Below are 19566 nucleotides of genomic sequence, written 5' to 3' on the forward strand. Positions count from 1 at the left end.
CTCCGGCTCTGGAGGCTACGTAAACAAACTATAGTAGCAGGATTTCACTTCATTTTCTTCTTCTTTACTCCAAATGTCAACTTCTCAAATCCATCCGTACATGTTGAATCAGATCTGAAATATGAGAGATTACAGAATAGACGGACATTTATGGACATGCAGAACGTTATCTCATCAGGAAAGTAAAAAAACACTGCAGATGAAGCGTTCAGGGCAGCTGAAACCTGGGCTTTGTCTTATATGTTCACCTCAAGTTTTGGTGCTTTGATCACGTGTAACATCCGACATCACTCCATTAATCAGTGATGCACTTTCTATGACACCTACTTGATCTTAAAGGGACAGCTTCTCATGTTACCTCCTCCTCTTTAGAGAGGTCAGAGATCAGGGGAGAACAGCAGCTCTGGAGCTGACAGGCGCTCAGTGTCTGGTTCAAGGACACTTGAGCAGACTGGATATGAACTGTCACAGAGGAATGATGATGCATGTTCTTCCTCACTAAAACACTGCTGCTGCTGCTGCTACTGTATGTGTTCTCCAAAATGTCAACAGCGCAGGAAGTGAATGCGTTTAATGTTCGATAACTGAATTTGCAGTCTTGACTCGCATGGCAGGAAACACTGAAAATCACAGGTCTTGAATGAGGTTTCATGAGACATTTAACACAGTAATTCAATCATCATTCAACATACAAGTACTCAGGAAAGTGATTCAAGTACTAAAGGGGTTTTTTTTTGTAAACACAGTGTGGAACATGCGACGTATAGTTTGTATTAGTCGGGTGTGTTCATGCTGTGAAGATGACTCTACCTCCCGCTGTTTAAAGGACACGGCCGCTTTGTCATGCAATTTTTCAAACAAATGCTAACCACGCATGCACGGCAGAGAGCGAAAGAAGAGCAAATTATCATCCGGGGGATATGGATGGTTGATTATTCCATTATGTCGCAGGTATAAAACTCATCAGTCGTGGTAGTGCAAATTCACTCACACACACACACACTCAGAGCAGTCACTTGCCAGCACACATTGACACACTCTATTAGAAGCACTGTTGGTTTAGCTCTCTGTGACCAGCCCCTGCAGAGAGGAGTGAAGGGGAAAGTAAAGGAAAGGAAAGGAAGGAAAGCTGCATCATCAAAATCTGCATTTCTTCCATCTTAAAGCAGCTGTAAATCTATATTTTTATATCAGCACAGTCTGATGTGTCGGTGTGTAACATGTTTGGCTCGTAGTGATGAACCTACAGAGAATTATCAGAGACTCTGCAGCTCCTCTCGGCTTTACGGAGCTTTATAGTGAGTTTCAGCTCGTTGTTTATCTGTCCGGCTGCAACTTTACTGTTACTGTGGTTCACTCTCAGCGTCTCTCATAGTGTCGTTTTGGGGCTGCAGCAGGCAGCTGTTTTCAGAGAAAAAGCTCTAAAAAGCCACTGTACAAATTCATAACCTAACATAACATAACCCACTATTATGAATTTGTTTCTCACTGTGTGTGAGATAGAGATGAGTCCAGTATTTGTATTTGTATCTGTATTTGTTGAGGCAGCAAAATTATTTGTATTCAAATAAAAGTGGAAAGAGGCTTAAAAATCCTGTTTTTGTTTTTATGACACTTTTAATTTTAGAAAATTAAAGTGTTACAATAAAAAAAATTGAACCGGAGTCTCCCAGATCATAGACGACTGCGCTGACCACTGAGATAAAACTTTACTCATCGCCTCATTGCAGACAGACCTCTACCTATTTATACACCCATAACACACAGACAGCATGTAACATGTAGGAGGAACTTCAAAGGTGATTCTTGCTTTGCACTTTTCATTTATTGCCTATTATTTACAACCTAACTTTGTGGAAAGGAGAAGGGGAACAACAGGTTATGGAGAGTCCTTTGGGAGTTCAGCTTTATCTCTAGGGAACACCCCCAACAAATAATTTTTAAAATATTTGTATGAAACAAATATTTGTATAAAACCCACTATTTGTGCTTTGCAGAATAATGTATTTGTATTCGGGCACACTCCTAGTGTGAGAGTGTGTGAAATGTGTCAGTTACATGAGTCTCACAGTCAAAGTGAAGACTTGGCAGCCCTGCAGTGATGAAGGACTCATGTGCCGTGTGGTTGTTGATATCCTGTGACTCTGTAGTCTTATTAAAGGGGAGTTTCAAAGCATTAGAAAATACAAAAGGGTTCAAAAATATATACAAATATACATTATATCGCACATTGGATGCTGCACATACTTATACTTCTATCTTTTATCCGTCTGTCTGTTATGTTTCTCTTCTTTTTCACCTTTTTTTACTATTGTAAATATATTTTATACTCTAATTGCAACTACAGCTTCCTTCAGTGTTGCCACCTGCTGTGTTGCTGTGTGTGTGACAATAAACCTCTTGAATATATTTGAATCTGAAGTATTTTTTCATGGTGAACCGTAGATTCCCTGTTGGGTTTATTATTTTCAGAGCTTATCTACTTTTGTTTTTGGATCTTCTCACCCTCTTTAGCCTCTTTATTTTGCATCATTTCACCATCTTTGCTGTTTCCAATTTGTCGTCAACAGCGTGAAACCTTCAAACCTTTCAGTTCAGCTTTATCTGTGTGTATGTTTGTGGTTGTCTGGTGTAACTTTGTCTCCTTATTACTCCAATGCAGAATTAAAGTGTATTTTTTATCATCAAATAAAATCAATTAAAATTAATTCTTTCTCTCTTTCAGGGGTGGAAGCCAATTCCCAAACCACGTCTCAGGAGCTGCTCATTCCAAACGATGTAAGTACAGATTTAACACAAACGTCCTGTTATTTCCTCTCAGATTAGTTTATAAAGATCAGAATCAGACTGTCAGGATGGTGGGTGAGTGGAGCAGGTGGACCCAATTGCGAGAGACGGCAGGCAGGCAGGATATGATGCAGAATATTTAACGGATAGGTTCAAAAGTCACAGGAGACACAGGAACACCGACCGTAATCACAGGAACAAACGCAGACGACTCGACAAAGACCGAACTGAATACTGGACTGTAAATACACAGAGTGTGATTGCAAACTAGACACAGGAAGTAAAGGTGAACCAGACACAAGGAGAAAATATTTCAAAATAAAATAGGAACTAAAGTAAACACACAACTCACGGGCAGACTGGGAGCAGATAAACTGGAGAAGACCACTGGGAGCAGGGCTGGTGAGAGGAGGTGCACAGGAGGAAACACACAAGGGAAACAGAGAAAAAACCAAAACCAGGCAACATAAATGCAGAACTGAGAACTCAAGACAACAAAATACACAAAGAGTCCAAAAACCACAGAAAAAGTCCTGGTAGGACGTGACACAGACTTTTTCTTCAGTTTTAAACTAACGTGACCAAACTCTTCATGATGAAGGAACCTGTGACTCACTGACGTGTTTTTAATAGTTTTTGGACAACAACAGAGGAATAAGATATATTATTATATAGTAGTATTATACAGTACTTATAGGTATTAATTTGTACTATCACATAACTCCATAAGACTAACTAGAAGAATAATCAGAGTTATTACGAATGAACTGAACCCCAAACCTGCTTTTAATAACAACTACGTTCAAGATCATTTTTCTATACATCACATTAGAAATTATGCCTCCCTCTTATAATTTAAACACTCACACAAATATTTCCTTCTTCTGAATCAAAAATGTAACCGCTAATGTCTCAATAATAACATTAACTCGTTTACTTTAGTTATTATTTCCTAAATACTGTATTCTTTTTACAGTTCATTCTTAAAAACAGGTATGTTTCAACCCATATATACAGTATGAAGAACATTCTTAGTCTGCCTGTTTTATATTTTTATTGCTGTCGTCCTCATTGTGTCAGTTTCTAAACTGAGTCACGTCCACAGCTGGTAATGTTCTACATTGCTATGTTGTTTTTTCCTGTTGAATTTTTTTAAAAAGAAAAAAAAGATAAAAATGAAATGAAATATCAGGCTTTGGATCAGTTCATTGCTGGTTTGGCTCTGCAACTGAGATTTGTGACAAAAAGAAATATATAAAAAAAATCTTCCAGCCTTCATCCTCTAAGTAAAGAATCTGAGCTCAGCAGAATGAATGCAGATAGAAAACAAATGAACACAGAAAATGACATTTTCTAACAACTCCTGGTATGAATCACAACTGGTGTAAATCCAAATACTTTGTTTGTGTGAAATGAACAGATACAGACAGTAGCTTTTTGTGTAGCTCCAGACCTGCTGTCCTTGTAGCCGGTATCCATAATCTACCTACATGAAAACACACAGATGTCAGCACATATAAAAACACCTACACATGAGCTTCTTGCTCTTGTTCTTCTTCAACTTTTCAACCTTTCTTCTCCGTGCTCAACCCACTCCACATTTGAACTTTCCTCTGAGCTGCTGCTGTTATCCAGAGCTTCCTCTCCTCCTCCTCCTCCTCCTCCTCCACCTTCCTCCTTCCTGCACCAGACCAACATTTTTACAGTTTGCAACGTACATTAATGAGAATCCAGGTAGACTGGTGTGGCGTTCAAGTCTGTCGGTTTTCCCTCCTCCTTTCCATCTGTTCTCAAACTCCACCTAAAGCCTTCAGTTATAGAGACAAAGCTTCCTCCTCCACTGTCTGTGCTCATGGATTTATATTTCTGTTGCTTTAATGTCAATGCAAACATCCAAATCCAAATGTTTCTGAGATTTGAGTCCAACAAAATCCCAAGAAATGACGGTTAAAAATTGATTGCAAGCAAACTTCAACGGTAAGATCTCGGAAAGTGTCTGAATTTGCCTTTTTTTTTTTGGTGTTTTTCATGATAAATCGAGCGAACATGCAAGACGCAAGATGAGGGGAACATGAATGTTTCTACCAAATTTCATGGTAATTTATCCAGTAGTTGGTGGCGTTAGAGGAAAAGTCAGAGGATCAGCAAAGTAAGAAGGATTCATTCTCTATGAAACATGAATGTACGACATTTCATTGCAATCCGTCCAGTAGTTGTTGAGATATTTCAGCACAGTGTTGGACTAGCATGGTTAAAAATAAAAAGGTCTGTCAAAGAGGATGAAATACATCAGAAATCATTCTAACCCGGTTTATAAATGTCTGCTGGTAGTTCCTGTCTATATTTCATCACAAAAAGCACCAAACCCATGTTAATAAATATGCTATCCATACTTCCATCTGCTCCTGTTTCTAAACAGCAAAGCTAACAGCACATTGGAACGACTGTTGAGTGTAACATGAGGCGATGAAGCAGACAGTTAACAGTTCAGTGTCACGCTCAAGGACGTATGACATTTGATTGACATGTGGACTGTTGCGAGGTCGAAGCTGTGACCTTTTTCTTATTAGACGGCCTCAGCCCCCCCCACCCCCACCTCCACCCCCACCCCCGTCTCATCTCTCCCTCCTCCGATCCATCACAGACAGTCATTCATTCAGTCAGAGTTCAGCTGTTTAGTGCTTCACTCCTCTCTGGATTGACTGCAGCTCCTTCCACGACTCAGATAAGATGTTTACATGATTCTGTAATATGACTCCATCACCTGATGATCTTTACAAATGAAATGTAGTAATTATGAGCATCCCAACTAAAATAATAAAAAAATACAAATGATAGAGCATCAGCAGCTACACAAACCCAACCTGACCGCACATAAAGAAATGAGAGCAAACAACTCAAATGTTAGAAGTTCAGCTTATTCTACATAACGTGTGATTCTACTGTTGAGCATTTACTCTTTCAGCATAAAAGCACCTGAAAAATTGAAGTTTCTGTACTGTGACAGAGATCATCAGCAGAGAGAAACTGACCTGAGCCACAAACATCTGTGTTGGCAGCAGTGGTTCATGCTTCGAAAGTCTAGAATAAGAACATTATGGAGCTTTTTCCCCTATCTTTATTCAAGAGTGTGGTATATCCATTTGAGAGCATAATTTATTGATTTCACGTTCAAATTTTATAATTTGTCCCAAGTGGCAACCTCTGGGGCTGTAAAATGAAGCCAATGCGGAAGTGCCAAGAACTGCAGTTCCTTGAACGACCACTTGTGGCTCCAACAGCGAGTCAATCCCCATAGACCTCCATGTTAAAATGTCCAACTTTACAGCAGAAATAAACATGTTTACAGTCTGGTACAATCAACGGTTTTGGTCTCTGTAGCTAATTTCCTCTTTCATGACAACTGTACGGGGGTGAATTTTTTTATAACTCACCCGTTTAAATTTTATTAAGCCGTAAAGTTCTGCATAATGAAGGACATGGCTGCTTTGAGTGACAGGTCCGCCAGCCGCTAGGTGGCTTGTTTCAGCCATTCAGCCCCGCCTCTTTGCCCATTTTTGATTGGCTGGGAGTTAGGCAGCGTCACGCACTGCCAAGATGGCGACGGCCGGAGCGGCTCGCTTTGAGCTTCAAAACCGCTCTTCAGAAACCAACGGGCGACGTCACGGTAACTACGTCCATATTTTTATACGGTCTATGCAGATTTGCTCTGTTTCTGCTCTAATGATGTGCTTCCACTCAAATATATTGTTGCTTGCACAGATTTCCTGCACTCAAGCCTCTCAGATTTCTCCTCTGCTCTTGGATTTTTTGTGCAACAACCATGTCAAAACCCCCCAACCAATAGAAGGCCAGGTTTAGTGTTGACCAATGAAATGATCCCTGCCTCCTTGTGAGCTTGTTCGCTTTACTTCTTAGAGCGTCCCGTACGGGCGGGTACTCTTTAACCGGGTTCATCCACTCCCGCCCTCCAGGGCTTTATAAAATGTACTTCCCTTGCTTTCTTTACGACTTATGGAATAAAAGGACGGTTCATTTATAGACCAGAACCCGTGCCACAGCGCCCGCCTGTTGGTGTGCTGGAGGAGAAAACGCTGTCACCTTCATCATAAACGTTTCTATGGTTACACCCGTGTGAGAAGGCGAGATGGTGGCTTGAACTTCATTTTTTATATGAAAAATTAAAGTGATAAGCGTTACAAGGACCCACAGTTGTAGTTTTACTTCCTTTTAGGACCCACAGTTGTAGTTTTACTTCCTTTTGGGACCCATAGTTGTAGTTTTACTTCCTTTTGGGAGCCACAGTTGTAGTTTTACTTCCTTTTGGGACCCATAGTTGTAGTTTTCTCAGGCCGGGTAGCGGCTCCTCCATCCGGACTGCTGCTAGTGTAAAAACCACTGACACAGTTAGCTTTAATTTACTAAATTTGAACGTGAAATCAATAAATTATGCTCTCAAATTGATAAAGATTGGAAAAAAACTCCATAAAACTGCACATTACTTTATGTAACTGAAGCGCTCAGGCAAGTACAGCAGAATTAACTTATACACTCCTGTGCAATCTAATCTAATCCAGTACAGCAGCTCTGCCATAAATTCTACATTTACGAAGCTGAGACATTTTCAGTTTTTGCTGACATCGTCAGAAAGGTGATAATTCTCCTTTATGTTTATTATTGAGGTCATAGTGCGTGCTGGTGGTGTACTGGAGGACATTATATTGAAAGTGTTCCTAATATTTTCTCCACTCCATTAACATACATGTGTAAAATATTAGGAACCCAGCAGGTAATACAGACGTCTACAGACTGTCAGGAAGCAGCAAAGCGTCTGTTTGCTCTGTTACTCTTGTTCACATCACAAAGTTTGCTGTTGTTTCCGTTTTTACAGGCTGCTGACAGCAGCAACAAACTGACTATAAGCATCGACTCTGCAGGGATCATGACAGTTTAATGAAAAACACCAAACAGTGGTTTAGATTTGGTTCACCGACATTCTACAAATATGTGTTGTCGGATGGGAAAATGCGAGCGAGGGAGCGAGTGTGTTTTTTTCCCATTAACACTGAGAGGCTATATATTCTCCTTTCTGCCTCACTTGGCTCTTTCACTGCTCCTCCACTTTGCTTCTCTCCATCCATCCATCAATGAGTGTTAGTCACTCATTCAGTCTTCAGCTTCTCTTTCTGCAGTCACACACACACACACACACACACAGCGAGTTAAATACAGTCTGTCAGCAGATTACACCCCTGAAACCACCAACTCAACTCACCGTCAGTGAGTCAGGAACTTCTTACTGTCGCTGTAGTTACTGTGTAATTTAACTGCTAATAGAAATAATGTGTTTTCTATTCCCTGATAGCTGTATATAGATAGATATGTTTTAGTACATAAAATTACAAACAGTTACTAAGTAAGTTACAACTAAGTCAGTAAATATGCAAACAAAATCAGAATTTGGCGAAAAATATAAACAAAATCAAATCATTTCCCTTTTTTTAACATACATCTGAATAATTTTTATTTTAAATATAAAAGTCAAAGTTATATTTGTAAGATAAATATTACTATATACCATTACATTTAAACATGACCCAATAAAAATGTATTCATGAGGAGATTCTCAACATCACTTCAGTAAAGACTGAATGGTTTCCAGATATCTTTACAAGCACTTTTACCTCTCAGGATGTAGGACTATATTATTTTTATTATATCAATCAATATTTGGCTTATCGCTTCTTTCCAGTTCAGGGAAATGAGTAGCTTTGTGCTTTCAGAATAAGATTCAGTATATGTGTGAAATAAAAATACTTACGGTTGTAAAGCAAATATTGAAATCATCGTATTTTAGGACACAAACGACAAATCTGGAAATTGTTGGTGAGAAAAAACATCGTGAGACAGAAGAATACAATAAATTACTACTGAAATTTTACTGTTTTTCACTTTTATAATTCATTCAAGTCAGACTCATGTAATGAGTTCATTTCACATTTTGTCACATTGGTTCTTTATGAATGAAATGTCTGCAGCCGCACTAGAAAAGGACAGACAGAGGAATACTCTCTGACATCATAATCAACACCTCCGCAGGTGCTCTCACCTTTCAAGTAAATTAAGCTTCAGTTTCATGGTTTTAACATGCACATGCTCGTACGCTGGCCTGAGAGGACAAAGACACAATAGCGTGGAGCAGAGCGGGGTTTCGGGCTCGGTGCATGCGAGTGTGTGATATGTTTGTGTGTGTGTGTCATTGAGCAGGGCCAAGCAGAGCAGCTTAATGACATCCTATAGCTCACAGTTAGAGATTTAACAACAACCCTGTTTCTCTCTCTCCTTCAATAAACCTTTCCAAATTACAAGGGCAGCAGGGATTCACCCAAAAATAGCCCTTGGTCCGTCCTCTTCCTCCTCTGCTCTTCAGCTTCAAGCTGATTTCACCCAACAGTACTTATATAAAGCTGCTCAGAGGGAGACACGCAGCACTGTACAGCATCCTGCAAAAAAACCTAGTGCCTCCAAAGCAATCAACCTTGTAGAGAGTATAAAGGCGCATCTACACAGAAAGTATTTCAGACACATTTTTCAGTTATTTATCTGAAGCACAGCTGGCAGAACAGATCTATTTTAATCCATACAGTTCTCTACACAGGACACATCGTACTAACACATTACCATCCTAAGTGTATTTTTACATTTCGAGTCTGTTTTACATGCGTAACTACAGAGATTGTGTTTTGAGCTCTGAGCGCTGCTAAAACGCAGGTGTCCTGCACTCTTTACTGTACCTGAACGCATCACATTCAGTCACAGTCGGAGGATTGAAGCAGCTGCTGCTCTGCTAACGTGCTGCTGTCACTACACAGCCTGTGTAGACATTATGTCAACACTTCAAATGAGTAATAAACCACTAATATATATATATGGATGTATTTTGCTAATAATATTTAAATACTTACATGAAATTTCGAATGCAGGGCTTTTATTTGTTACACTGTATTTGTACTTTTACTTTAAAGCCCAAAATGCCACATATTTCCACCTCACTACCACTGCTGTATGTTTAGCATTATTAAACTTTTTATGGTTGTGTCTGTGGCAACACTTGGTTAAGGTTTGGAAAAGATTACGGTCTTGGTTTAATACAGGGGGAAAAGTTGCAGTAACTTGACGTACAAGACAACCAGCATCTGTCTGAAACGAGCGTGCACACAGAGACAGCAGTGAAGTCTCGTCTCTTCACCTGCACGAAACAACGCACCAGACACGAAAACCAGCCGCTTCTTTCACTGTAAGGAAAGTGGACTCCACGTCTCTCACAGGCTGGAATTTATGCAACCTGCAAGAAACATGCACACATGCACGCTCTGACTCACTACTAAGGGTGTGCCCGAATACAAATACGTTATTCGGCAAAGCACAAAAAGTGGGGTTTTAATGAATATTTTTTTCATACAAATATTTCAAAAATTATTTGTTTTCAGGAACAAAAATAAAACATGTTAAATACCAGAGTGCAGGTCGGTTACATCACTATCTCAGTGTCTCTCCTCTGCTCCGCTGTGACGTCTATCAGCAGGTCTCAGTGAGGGGAGTCACATCCACCTGCTACATGACGCACATTTCCTAATTTGGACATCAGTCCCAGAGTTGGGAGTGTTCCCCAGAGATAAAGCTGAACTACTGACACACGCTTCATGAACACTTATTGTAACACTTTAACTTTCTCAAATTAAAAAAACAAAAACAGGATTTTTATATCTCTCTCCACTTTTATTTGAATACAAATACAAATACAAATACTGGGCCCTCTGCACATCCCTACTCACTACTAGAGGCTCCCTTACGTGATGTAATATGACATTGGATGGATTTCTGTCCATTTTCATGATACATAATCTATAAATCCAGGAAGAAATTCAACCTGCAAGTTGCTCTTTAACCAAAGTGAAGCTCTCTGCTGTCAACGTCCAGCATCCACCTCTGACTACATAAATGTACCGTCATTCATTCTAAACAAACATTGCCTGTGAGCATAATCCAGGCTCGTAATTTGGGAAACAATTTATAATATCAAAAGATAATTTCTCTGAGACAGTGTTGATATTGGAGATACGAGGTTTTTTGTGCCAGACAGCTGAGAGTATGTCGCTGGTTATGACTCACTGGAGGCGGTTCATGAATCAGGGAGGCTGTTTGTGAGGTTGAACAGCGGCTAAAGGTGGATTTCACACAAATGGTCATGACCTGGTTGTTGTCAGCTGGCACTTTGTCTTCTGTCTCCTGGAGTGTTATTATAGCTACCACACACACACACACACACACACAGAAACATATAAATAGCACACAGACCAGATCTACATCAGAGCTTGTTGGCCAAATGACTTGTAGGGAAAGGAATGTTTGTGGTGCAGAGAGAGAGAGAGAAGAGAAAGAGGCATTAGCAAGGATGAAAACAGAAAAAAAAGAAGAATTGAGTGAAACAGGAAGCGAACAGGCTGAATAAATGAAAGATCTGGGTCATGAGCGGATGAAAAGGAACAGAGACGTAAAGAGAAAGTGAGAAGGATTGATGGAGAGTTCAGCCTCTTGCTCGATATTTGCAACTCAGAAGTTCCATTCAAGAAAGTATTTAGAATAGAGTCGAATCCTTTTTTTGTGTCTTTTTCATATCCAGGTTGTGTTTGATGTGGCTGTACGACAAGTGAAGAATCTGACATCCAAAATCTGTCTCAGCAACTATCCTTCCCTGCTGAAAAGACTTAATCCCAAACAGTTATAAGATGCTTGTTATATACCTGACCCTGATCTTTCTAAAACACACACACACACACACACACACACACACACACATCCAGATGGGGATTTGTTAGTGAGACGTTAAAGGGAAAAACTGAATGAACGAGAATTTAGATGCTTCTTGATTTGTCGGATTTATACCAACAAGGTCTGTGACTTAATCAAAAAAATCAAGTTTGAATGAATTTCAGTACCAGCCACTTACTCACACAGCCTAATCCTGAACTACGCTGTTGACTTTGTTCAAGCTAACAAGCTAACATTAGCGTAAAGACCTGATCACACCAGCATTTTTTTGCAGGGCCAAAATACATCCAAGTTATTTTTAAAGAGGACATATTCTGCACACATTCTGCAGGTCCATATTTATATTCTGGGGCTCTACTAGGATGTCTTTGCAAGATTTACAGATAAAAAACCTCTTATTTATCTTCTACTGGTCCTTTATGCAGCTCCTCAGTTCAGCCTCCATCTGAAACAGGCCGTTTTAGCTCCTGTCTCTTTAAGGTCCCGCCCTCTGTTCTGATTGGTCGGCTTCAGGAAGCTATGTAAACAAAAGTATAGTAGCAGGATTTCACTTCTTTTTCTCAACAGAACGGTTGTTTGTGAGCATGTGCGAACAATCTGATGTCATCACAAGCAGGAAGTAGATGTAACTTCAGCATTCAGAGCAGCTTGAGATGTGTCCCCTTTAATTTAATCTTTCATGTCAAGTTCAACTTTGGGGAACTTTGACTTGTGAAAGCCTTCGTTGACGAATGGGAAGCCGTCTTGACAGCGTTGACCTTTGAGGAGTCTCCGAGTGTGAGAGTCCAAAACGGAGGAAGCTATCGTCGCTTATTATCTGTCACTTTTATTGAATCTCCTCTGTCTCTGAGTAAAAACTGCTCCGCACAAGAGACATGGTTTGCAGACCTTTATGAGACAGGAGTCAAATATAATGTGTGCACTTATCATCCTTATTGTCTAAATCTTGTTTAAATCTTATGAAAAACATCACAAAATGACTTTATTGTGATCACAAGAAAATAATAATGATACAAGTTGAAAGACAAGTAAATGTATTACAAGTCATTAACCTGAATTAATGAATCTCTCTGAGGCAAAGTATTATTACATCAGTGTCTCTCAATTCTCTTTACAAGTAAACAAACCAATAATTAACCGTAAATGAAAAAGTTATTTAATAATCTGTGTCCGGAGCTTTATTTATTACCCATTATTGTGTCCCTCAATGTGATAAATTTCAGGCTAATGAGCCATAACGAGGGTTAATCAGCTGCTTGTACACTCATTCTTCACACCAAACTTCCCTTTTAGGGATCAATACAATAAAATATACTTACATATTTTACACCCTCCTCATTATCTCTCCTCTCACTTCCTGTCATAACATTTAAAGATCCCCTCCAGACATGTTTAAGATGTATATAAAATACTCTACATCGAATAATTATTTGTGTTTTTCAACAGAAAAAGTTACTTTATCTCGTTAAAGGTCCAATAAATGAAACTGAGCCTCACTGGATGTCAGCAAACAACTATTAAAGATATAGCGGAGTAATGGCGACCTGAGCAGTGAATGAAGTCACACTCGCTCTGCGTGTTGTTATCTGAGCTTCTGTGTTCTTTGTTTTGGTAGCAGCACCGGCCACACATGTTTCCAAGATGGCAGCTGCATCACAAACTTTCTCAAATTACAGCTAAACAGTTCACTAAAATATGTTTCTTGATCCATATTTCAATATTTGATCAGCACTGCGTTGTTTGACAGTTTGATCAGAGTTTCGTGAGTTGTCAGCTTTCTTTTTTTTCCCCCAACTTCATCGACATTTGCTTCGGTCTGAGATGTTGGTGCTATAGTGCGACATCTAGTGGCTGAATGTCGTGTATTGCAACTTTAACGTTATGTGGAGCAGAGCAAGTGAACCCAAATGCAGAAGACCTGTAGGCAGAGCAAGGCTGAAGAATAACTTCTTTATTCAAGGCTTGTGCAGGCAAAACAAAGCTGGCAGAACAAACAGAGCAGAACAAAGGATCCAACAAGACTGAACTGAAAACCAGGACTTAAGTACAAACTGAACTCATGAAACAACAAGGAACAGGTGGAGCAGACTGGGATCTGATTGGCTGGGGAAGACGCAGGGAGCAGGACAGGGCTGACGAGACTGATGCAGGGCAGGTGTGAAGGATGTGTGGAGAGAAAAGCAGGCTGGAGGGAAACAATGCAAACAGACACAAGTAGACTCAAGAAAGCATTAAATGCCGGCAGACCAAATGCGAAGTGGGCTGCAAGATCGTCTGAGACATGCAATCTCTAGAAGCACAAAACATAGATCTCTTCCATTACCCGAAAACTGATACATCACCACTTGTGAACTGCATGAAAAGCATTAAACCTGCAGCTCAGAGAAACCAGCCTGAACCAGGTGAAGTTCTGTTTGCTCTTCCAATCAAGCACATGTATTACGAACGAGGCAGTAAAATGTCTGGACGGAGGTTCAATGCAATGAGCAACAGTATCTCAAGTAGTCCTTTAACATAATCTACAACATATCTTCTCCCACTCAGACCAGTTCAACTAACAGGGAAAAAGTCTGAGGGCGTCTGGTGGACTGGTGGAGGGACCTAGAGCCAGTTAAAATCCTTAAAATTACATCAACTCCTTCTCCCTCATCAAAAAATCCAGAATCTATGAATGCAAATATATTTCATATCAGAGGTTTTCCTGCTGGACACGAGATGTTTCCTGCTTCACTATAAAGTTCATTCTCAGTGTTTGTGCACTGGAAGCTTCAAGTTTCCACATCACACTTGTGTAAGTTAAATATCGGACCATGATTTGCTCCAAACTGCTCATAGACCCTTATTTTAAAATCAGATTTTCAATGAACACAGAAAAACTTTCCACTTTCAGCTGACAAATGTGAAAACTGTCCTCTAGTGTCAAACTCTGCAAATAACATCATTCTGCACAGTGAAGCTCAAACTTCCAATTGAAGGAACAAGGAGAAAAACATTTTCTTGAGTGAAGGGGACATTAAATCCTTTAAATGCAGTGTAGAAGAAGCAGTTTTATGTTTTGTCAGAGAAATTTAACACCTTGCGTCTGATCCTGATCCTTAAATTTCCTCGCTTCTGTTTTGTTGTTATCAAGTTTCCGTCTCATTAGAGCACAGATGAGAAAATAATGTTGCATTAGCACATTTGTTTTTATATGCAGTTTATTTTCAAATAAGACCTTGACAGCCAGGACACACGGTACAGCATCACGCCTGCCTGCCAGCACGTGTTTGGCTTTTAGAGACATATTCACGGTCTGAAATGACACTGAGATAAGCAGAGTAGCTATCTGTCCATTGTTACCGTGACACCTACTCTGTGACTGTTATGGCACACACAGTAAGCTCATGGCAGGCAGTTGAGTCAGAGTTCACCACCTGTTGCTATTCCACATTCTTAGACGGACACGAACGGTTAACAAGAAGAATGAATGGATGGATGGAGAGGCTGAAACATAAACCACACAAATAGAAACAAGGGTGTCGGTTTGGGTTCTTAAGAGGGAGGGTACAGAGAAGCTAAAAAAATGAGTTTATGAAGGTTGTTATATTAAGTTTTGGAGCCAGGACCTTCAAAATAAGAAGTGCAGATTGTTGCCTCAGACCCAAGCTAACGCTAGCTCACTGGGAACACCGAGCACTGCATACTGGAGCTAACATTAGCTACTTTAGCTCAATTGTGCTAACAAGGCAGGTGTTATAATCAAGTAACATTAAACTTAATGACAACAGTCCAACTCAGTGCGAGTCCCAGAGCCAGGGACAGCAGCAGGTGAGCCAACTGTCAATCACAGAGGCAGCCATGACAGGTCTGTGACAGGGGGCCATCCTTGGCAGATCCCCACTGGGTCCTTGGCTGTAATCAGATCCCCCAGATGATGTAATGAACGTGGCTCCGACTCATAATGCCCTTAAGCACCCATGTGTGGAAACCAGTTGCAATGCTTCATCTGTCCATGCAGAGGAGCAGTGATTACGCCTGTAGCGCCGCTGGACAACATTGACCCAGTGAGCCTGAAATCAGCTGTTCTGATATCTGATGTGTATGAGGGAGATCGCTTCCCACACAGAGCATACTCTTAGTGAAGCACTTGTTATTGTCATGAGGTCATGAAAATATTATGCTGAAACTTTTTGTAAAACATTGAAACAGATATTTTATTGAGCAAGCGAGACGGCCATAAGATTCATTATTCAGCAGAGATGAGATGAAAGCAATACAGATGGAAAATGAATGATATACAGTAACAAATAACTGCTATGATCTGCTGTTAACAAAGCATATAATTTATAGTCATAGAGTAGTGACTTTGCTTTGTTCCAGCAATGATTTGCTGCGTGCAAATGTTGCAGCCAAGGACTCAGGCAGATGCAGGACTGTTGTGCAACAAGCAATTTCTTTATTTTTGGTTTTAACAATGAAAATAAAGCAGTATATGCTCGCTGTTACAGTCCGGCAGCACACTTTCTCTGCTGCTAAAACCATTGTCTTCTTCTCGTGGCTACAATGGACAACAACAAAGTTTTCTTCTTCTCCTTCACAACTCGCTTTTTCCGACTCAACAGCATAACCTGGTGGCGGGAGCCAGACAGCGCATCCACAAACAATACTGAATGAAAAACAAACTCACTAACACTGTATCCTGGAAAGACATTTATGATTATCTACATCGCCTGCAGACATGAACTTTTATGCAGTTTAAATTTAACCCGTTAGATGAATTAAATTCTGCAAATTAACCCTCTAAACTCAACTGATTGAACAGTAGGGGATTCCCTCGTTAACAATGATAAAATATCTTATTGATATCATACAAACACAATAGGGGAATAATGTGGTCATACAAAATGTAAACAGGAAAGTAAGATAAAAATAATCTGGTTTAATTTGCTTGTTGTTTCTCACATTCAACATTTATACGCATTGTTCAGTCCATAAAATCTTCTTACTAAGCCATTTTAGTCTACAAGGGTTAATTTAGGGTATTTGAATAGGAAGTAGAGAGGTGACAATGAGTATATCATTTGACTGAAGAAAAATTCCACAAGTTTAGGGTCAGTGCTAGGGTTAGGGTTAGGGTTAGGGCGTTAGGGGATTTGGAATCCAGGGGTGGAACGAAAATATTGTAAAGTAGGGTTCAGACAAATTAAACATTCACCCTTGATTAATAGCAGGAGTTTTTTATTTATCTGTTTTGTCAGCCTCTTTAACAAGTTAATATTAGGATTTTGAGGAACATCAGACGGCATATTTCCTGAGCATTATTCACAGATTACTTTTCTCAACTCTGTTTTCTTTCATGTACTTGTTATCTTGAGGTTCTTTGCGTTCGGTGTTTCCTTGTTAAACTCCACAACAGCAAAATATGAGCAGAAAACATTTTATTCACACGGTGAACCATCACAATTCAGCATCTGTACTTGGAGAGGAGCTGCATGTTTCTCTATGAGTTGTTAATTTGTTCATACTGTGGCATTAATCAACATTTATATACAATAATGAATTCTTCAGTGCATGAAATGTCTTTCTAATTAAGTCATTTTTAGTCTGTAATTGAGCCCTTAAAGTCTTATTTTCTTTTTTTTAAGTGCATTGAATTTTTACCTTTTTATTAATGAAGCATTGATGTACAGTACTACTTTTACCTAATTAATGGTTCTGAGCGCCATCTCATGGTGACACCCTGCTATTGAATGAATGGGCGTGTTTACAGTGGAAACTAGATACGCCCAGGAAGAAGGGGGGGTGGGAGGGGGTTGACTGGAAACTGGCTGGCAGGCAACTGGGAGCGGCAATGCTGAGTGTGTTGTACTGTATAAGTCTTCAAATCTGATTAATGTGGCAATAATTTCCACTTATTAGAGGGTCTGAATTTAGAGATTGAGACCATAATGACTCATTGAAATCAATGAGAGAAGTTGAGGCTTTTTGAATGTCAGTTGAGAGCAGCTAGCGGCCGTCAATGGCACTTTAAGGTTCTTCATCCTCAAGACGTGGTGGTTACTGCTGGATTTTAATGCATTCAGAGGTGTTTCTAGTATTTTGTCCAGCTCCTTTATATCAGTTGAGGCAGGTCAATGTCAGCACATTACCTTGTTTTGCCAAATCATGCGTCCATCATAATTTAGCATACTATAAAGACTTTAAAAGTGCACCAACAGTGAGCCAAATGCACAATACCAGGACGTGGAACTGACGAAACTAAATGGAGTGCAGCATGTTATTAATGTTACTACAGCAGCTCCACTGGTTCAGTTTATACTCATGACGAGAGCGACTCAGCCTGTGGAAACGGTATTATGATATCTTCTGTGGCTCTGGAGGAAGTTTTCGTAAGTCTGGGATAATAACTCCTCCTTTTCTCAGGTTGAACTTAAAGAACGGCTGAAGGGTCAGCTGCTCCATCACTTTGTCTCAGACGGATGAATCCTATTAACTCTGGTGATCCTCTTGACTTTTGCTATAGTGCCACCAGCAGGTTGACATTTTTGTCTCGACAAGTATTAAATGAATTTCCATGAAAGTTTGGTTTATGACCAAACACCTGCAGAACTAATGGCAGCCCATCACTCAATAAACCATCTTTTTGGGAGAATCTCCTCATTGTGTGGCCGTTTTTTTGGGGTTCTTGTTTTTGCCTAAAAGCAGATGGCTGGTGATTTTCTCTGTTTCTATGTTGTCCAAAAAACTATTAAAAACATGTCAAAGAGCCACACAATGCAGTACAAAGTCAAGAGGTTGTAATATGCAGCACAACAAGCTGGTGAAGCTGTGAACAGAACCACGTTCCCGCACATGCTCAGTGGCGTCTGCCTTACACAGAACTACTCTCCAGAGACTGAAATCACTGTTATCAGGTTTTGGATACACACACAATACTTGTTAGTAGATCAGTTCATTGTTGGTTTTGGATCCAAACATGAGATTTGCTGACAAGAAGAAAAATATAGAAAATCAACAGACATATCTGCGTAGCTGCAATACAAACAAACTGAAGTGAACAATTCATCTACAACAGACATCTGCATTTACCAGACAGCGAGGGTCTAATGAAGTGAAGGATCCAGTATTTTTGGAGCTTGACTCCCTGAGACTGATAAACTCTGCTTCTCACTGACTTCCCGAGTAACACTTCTCCCAGTGTAATACTAAATCACTGGAGTATCTCTACACTTGTGCTTCTCCTGCTATGACATTTCAAAATGTCTTTTCTACTTGTGTATTTGTAGTTTCAGCAGGTGTGTTACATGTTGTCCCCTGTAAATGAAAATAAGTGAATGAATGCAGTTGGTTTTAATTTGTTTTTTTTGTTCTTTTTAGAAACATGTAGTTGAAAGATTGTTTTTATTGTTTATATATGATTTTTAATAGAATGTTAAGTAATTTTTTGACATGTGTGTTGATAAAATACACGTATAGACTGGTGTAGAAACATTCACGGCTGTTAAAATCAAACTTCCTGCAGCGAGGAGCCTTTCTGTGCCGAGAACATTTAGGAAAAAAAAAAGTCTTGTCACACTGAGATACCCAAAACGCTGCAGTTCACATTTTACCTTTTTAACACTCTCTAATACTAATCCTCTCTGTCTCATCCTCCTCACAGCTGATTGGCTCAATCATCGGTCGCCAGGGCACCAAGATAAACGAGATCCGGCAGGTATCGGGGGCTCAGATCAAGATCGGCAGTCAGATAGACAGCACCAGTGATCGACACGTCACCATTACCGGCACGCCGATAGCCATCAACCTGGCTCAGTACTTAATCACTTCCTGGTAAGTGTCCAAAGGAAAAGGAAGTATCTGGAGTAATACTGTACTTTAATGGCCATTAAAGATCCACATCAGACATGTTTGAAGGTTTATGAAAATACACTACAATATAAGTAGACCCTTTGGAGGGCCCCGACCCCT

The 19566-nt window shown here is 39.9% G+C and overlaps 1 protein-coding gene across 4 annotated transcripts in view; it reads left to right on the plus strand.

Moving 5' to 3' along the window:
* The window catches only part of LOC137180871 (poly(rC)-binding protein 4-like), a 182207-nt gene that overhangs the window by 140063 nt on the left and 22578 nt on the right, over positions 1-19566 (plus strand). For all 4 annotated transcript variants that reach the window (XR_010928071.1, XM_067586144.1, XM_067586143.1 and 1 more), the window contains 2 exons: positions 2726-2778; positions 19259-19428. Coding sequence is in view for 3 of the 4 variants with exons in the window: in XM_067586144.1 (XP_067442245.1) it covers positions 2726-2778; positions 19259-19428 (223 nt within the window). In the remaining variant the exon portion in view is untranslated. The remainder of the gene's footprint in view (positions 1-2725; positions 2779-19258; positions 19429-19566) is intronic.

Source organism: Thunnus thynnus, chromosome 4 (genome assembly GCF_963924715.1).
Source record: "Thunnus thynnus chromosome 4, fThuThy2.1, whole genome shotgun sequence".
Classification (NCBI taxonomy): domain Eukaryota; kingdom Metazoa; phylum Chordata; class Actinopteri; order Scombriformes; family Scombridae; genus Thunnus; species Thunnus thynnus.